The sequence below is a fragment of the Microtus pennsylvanicus genome, chromosome 6 (assembly GCF_037038515.1).
Source record: "Microtus pennsylvanicus isolate mMicPen1 chromosome 6, mMicPen1.hap1, whole genome shotgun sequence".
In the NCBI taxonomy this organism is placed as follows: Eukaryota; Metazoa; Chordata; class Mammalia; order Rodentia; family Cricetidae; genus Microtus; species Microtus pennsylvanicus.
The window spans coordinates 3,276,106-3,280,459 of NC_134584.1; the positions used below are offsets into that span (position 1 = coordinate 3,276,106).

The following is a 4,354-nucleotide window of genomic DNA, read 5'->3' on the forward strand; positions in this document are numbered from 1 at the left end:
AACCCGTTAACCCTCATTTCTCCATCCCCCTCTTCCTATGCTCTGGTGAGACCATTCTACTCTCTAGTCTTTTTTTTCCTCTTTCTTTTTTACGACAGGATGTCCTCACACTCACCGTGTAGCCAAAGCTGGCCTCAGACTCTGCCTTCTGAGGGTTGGGATTATAACTGTGAACTTTTCATTCATGTTGCATGCTGGGTAAACATTCTATCATTGAGATACAGCCTGCTAGTGACAGTGGCTTAAGCATAGGAAGATATTCTGTATGCTGGGAATGTGCCTGGCCTGACAAGTCTGCTTCTGGAGGGAGGAGGATTCCTGTTGCTCCAGGAACATGGAGTTTATTTGTTTGCCACCCAGGGAGGCTGCCGAGGCCAGAGTGGAGTTGGGTGCTGCCTCTCACGGACCCTTTTTCTGTTTCCTTGAGCTGCCTAGGGTACTTCAGTAGGAGTAGCCTCACCCTCCTCTCTGTTAATTCCTCTCTTATGACCACAGGAAGGCCTAACCCACACTCACCTTCTCTAAAACAGCACAGGAGTGTAGCTATCTGCTGCCCGCATCTGGGTTCCTGTGGAGGTGGAGGGGCCAGTGGGCTGGGCCAAGCACCAAGCAGGAGCGACAAAGGCAACGAAGGCGGGGAGCATAGCAGTGTGATAGACCCCAGCCTCATGGGCTTCCATGAGAGCCCCGCTCAGCTCAGCTTGGCCTGCCTTGCCTCCTGTCTGACCATCTTCTCATGCTCTGCTTCTTCCATGGCAGGTGCTGGCTCTGGCTGCCTTTTATACTTTGAAACTTCCCCTTTCCTTTCCTCCCCTTCTTTCTGTCCTCTTTCTCTTTTACTTCCCTTACTTCTCTCCCCCTCCTCCTTCCCTTTCTCTTCATCCTCCCTTTTCTTTACTCCCTCCCTCTCCTCCTCCCTCCCTCTCTCACTCCTTCCTTCCTTTCTTCCCCTTCTCTCTTTTTCTCCTTGTCCCTCCCTCCCTTTCTCACTCCTTCCTTCTTTCCCTTTCTCTCCTGCTCTTCCCTTCCCTCTCTCCTTCCCTTCCTCCTTCTCTCCTTCCCTCCCCCTCTTTCTCCCTCCTTCCCTGTTCTTCCTGTTACATCTTTTTCTCCTCCTCTTTCTCCCTCACCCTCTTCTTCCTCCACTCTTTCCCCTTTCATTTCTCCTCCATGGTTTTTTCCCTAGTATTATTTGAGGCAAGTTCTTGCTATGCTACTCAGTCTGACCTCAAACTCATCATCCACCTACCTCAGCCTTCCTCTCAAGCATGGGAGTTACAGTCTTCCTGTGTGACTCAACACAATACTCAGCTATTATATTTTTGAGATGTTGTTTTGGCTATGATGCTCAGGCTGGATTCAAATTCCAGGACTGAAGGCATTTTTCCAGCTCAGTCTCCCAAGAAGCTGGGAGTTCCTGCCTTCCTTCCTTTTGAAAAATTCTCTCTCTCTCTCTCTCTCTCTCTCTCTCTCTCTCTCTCTGTGTGTGTGTGTGTACACAAGCCATGTTGCACTCATAGAGGCCAGAGGATAATTGGCAGGAGTTGGATCATCTTCTTCCAGCATATATTTCTAGGGCTTGTTGGTTTTCAGCCTATCAAATACACCAGCCCAAGTTCAGGGAGCGATTCCATCTCAGTGGAATAGTTAGTGAGAGATGGACGAGGGATACCCTTTGGTCTCGATATGCATGCACAGGTGATTATATATATTCACTAGACCCACACAGACGCGCACATGTAAATAAATAATAGAAATAAATCTTTAAAATGACGATCCATCAGTTAAGATCAGGTATTGTTGTCATAGAGAACCCAACTTTGTTTCTCAGCACCCACATCCAGAGACTCACAGCTGCCTGTCATTCCTGCTTCAGGGAGATCTAATATCTTTGGACTCAGCTGGCACTTGCATCCATAAATGTACACACATATACACACACATATATACAAAATTAAACAAAAATAAATCTTTTTTATAAAGAGTTAAAAATGTAATAAACCAAGATGGACAACTGAGGAACAGCACCCCGGGTTGACTCTAGCCTCCATATATACCCATGCCCTACGTGTACACACACACAAACACTCTGAACACACACACACTAAACACATGAAACTTTAAGGAGGCCTTGATGTGTGAACAAGTGAAAAGTGGTGGGCACAATGGATGGCTGTAAAATCGAACGGTGAGGTGAGGGGAGTTGGAGAGAGGATGACTGGCAAGTGAGGTGATGGGTGGCGACGGACACTTGTGTGGGATCTGGTGTACAGATGGGTGGGCAGGCAGGTGTGAAATTCTGGCCATGGATTGTGAGTTAAAATCTGGGCATAAATCACATGAATTTGTTAGTATTTTTCATTTGTTATTCTTTTTGTTTTTAATACTTTTATTATTCTATTATGAATGTGTTATTCTTGTGTATAATATGACTGTGTGTGTATGTGTGAGAGAAGAGAAGAGAGAAGTAGAGAAAGAGACAGAAAGAGAGAGAGAGAGAGAGAGAGAGAGAGAGAGAGAAGGAAAGAGCACGCATGTCACGATACACTTCTGGAGGTCAGAGGTCAGGCTTGGGTGTTGGTCCTCATCTTTTATTTTGTTTGAGACAGGGTCTTTTTGTTGTCCTGCCCCATATAGGCCAGGCTAGCTGGCCTGGGAGGTCCAGGGGTTCTCCCGTTTCTGACTCCTGCTGTATCACCATAGGGATACTGGGATTATGAACTCGTGCCGCCTTGCTTTGTTTTGGGTCTGTGGTTCTCGGGATTCAGACTCAGTTCTCACGCTTGTAAGACTTAACCAGCTCCACAGCCCCTACCAACTGATTTTTTGAATCACAGCTTGGCAAGTGAAACTCTGTGTTTACACATTCTCTCGTTCTAGGTACATCCTTCCTCCTGTCTTCCTCTGGATCTGAGATTGTTACGCAGCTCTTGTATAGGCTGATCTTTTCAGGGGTAAGACAAACATTTTAGAAAGAACTTGTGTCCTCCGAAGGAACAGCTCGTAAACAGATCCCTGTGACAACTGGGGTGTTCTTAAGCCATATACAAACTCACCCTCACTTGGCACCCCCTCCCCAGCTTCTTTCACCTCATTACATCCCTATATGGAGCTGTCCCCAGCCCAGTCTCGGCTCCGTCTGACGCTCCAGTGGAGCTGATAGACACAGAGCCAATTAGAGGGACTAGAATCACTTGGGTCAGCCTCCTGTCTCTGGTCCAAGACCTCTTTTATTTTCCCCAGGTGCTGAGGCGCTATGAACGTGAATACGTTGGGTCTGCCCAGCATGCCTCGGTGTCCCAGCAAAGCATTCTGGGGCACTCGCAGAGGTCCAGTCATGCGCCGACAGAGGGAGTTTATGCCGGAAGAGAAGAAGGACACAATTTACTGGGAGAAACGGAGAAAGAACAACGAGGCAGCCAAGCGGTCCCGGGAAAAGCGACGTCTCAATGATGTGGCCATTGAAGGCAGGCTGACCATGCTGCTGGAGGAGAATGCTATACTAAGGGCTGAGCTGCAAGCGCTCAAACTTCGATTTGGCCTCTTGCCTTCCGTGTGTGGTTCCCCGACGTTGCCCTTGCAGGCCTTGCTGTGGAAATCTTCCTGGACTGGGGACTCCCACTCAGGGGCCAACTCATTCTTATCTTTGCCTGGTGCCCACGACTGCCTGTTCAAACCGTGTGCCATGGATTCTGGGATTCCGGGTTGCTCAGGCTGCCTGGTGGCTCAAGGGTGGGCGGGCTTAGCTGTTTCCCCTGGATTCTTTCAGGAGTCAGAGCCCATGACCCCTAGGATAGTTGACAGAAGCTTTCATTCCACCTTCCCAGCTGCTGTCTTTGGTTGTCACTTCTTAGATGGGCATGTGGGGCCCAGAGCAGAGCTCAAGGCTTGTTGTAGGCCGTGGTCTCCTGTGCCTGCTGGATCCCATGCCCCAGGGCCCTCAGATATATTGCTGACATCCTCGGAGAGTTCCATGGGGTGTTCACCTGGTGTGTCCTGCCCTGTCCTAGGTGACAGGTCTGAGGGTCTGGCTCAGACTTCTCTGCCTCACAAGCTGCGCATCAAATCCCCAACCGTAAACAGCTTATGTTGAGGATGGGAGGTGGGCCAGGCAAGCCTCTGAGAGCTGCCTCTGACCAGGCCCAGACTGGTAATGCGGTGGTTAAAATTGAGTGTGGGTTTCGTGAAAGGATAATAAGGACTGGACAGGGCCTGTAGGAAGTTGCCCTCTCCGGGAGGGTCCACCCCTTAGAGCCAAGGTCAGGGCTCTAGGTGAAGAGGGGATGAGTCCCATATTGAATTGTGGCTGCATCATCTCTTCACTCCTCATCACCAGCTCAGCCATCAGACAACC

At 49.2% G+C, this 4,354-nt stretch overlaps 1 protein-coding gene across 1 annotated transcript; it reads left to right on the forward strand.

Moving 5' to 3' along the window:
- Positions 1 to 3,256: 3,256 nt before the first annotated feature.
- Nfilz (NFIL3 like basic leucine zipper) lies at positions 3,257 to 4,093 on the forward strand. The gene has a single exon (XM_075977766.1). The coding sequence runs from the start codon at positions 3,257 to 3,259 to the stop codon at positions 4,091 to 4,093; it is 837 nt and encodes a 278-aa protein (XP_075833881.1).
- The last annotated feature ends 261 nt before the right edge of the window (positions 4,094 to 4,354 follow it).

Bases quoted from the DNA above. Each gene is read 5' to 3' on its own strand.
- Nfilz (XM_075977766.1), top strand. From the start codon at position 3,257: ATGAACGTGAATACGTTGGGTCTGCCCAGCATGCCTCGGTGTCCCAGC.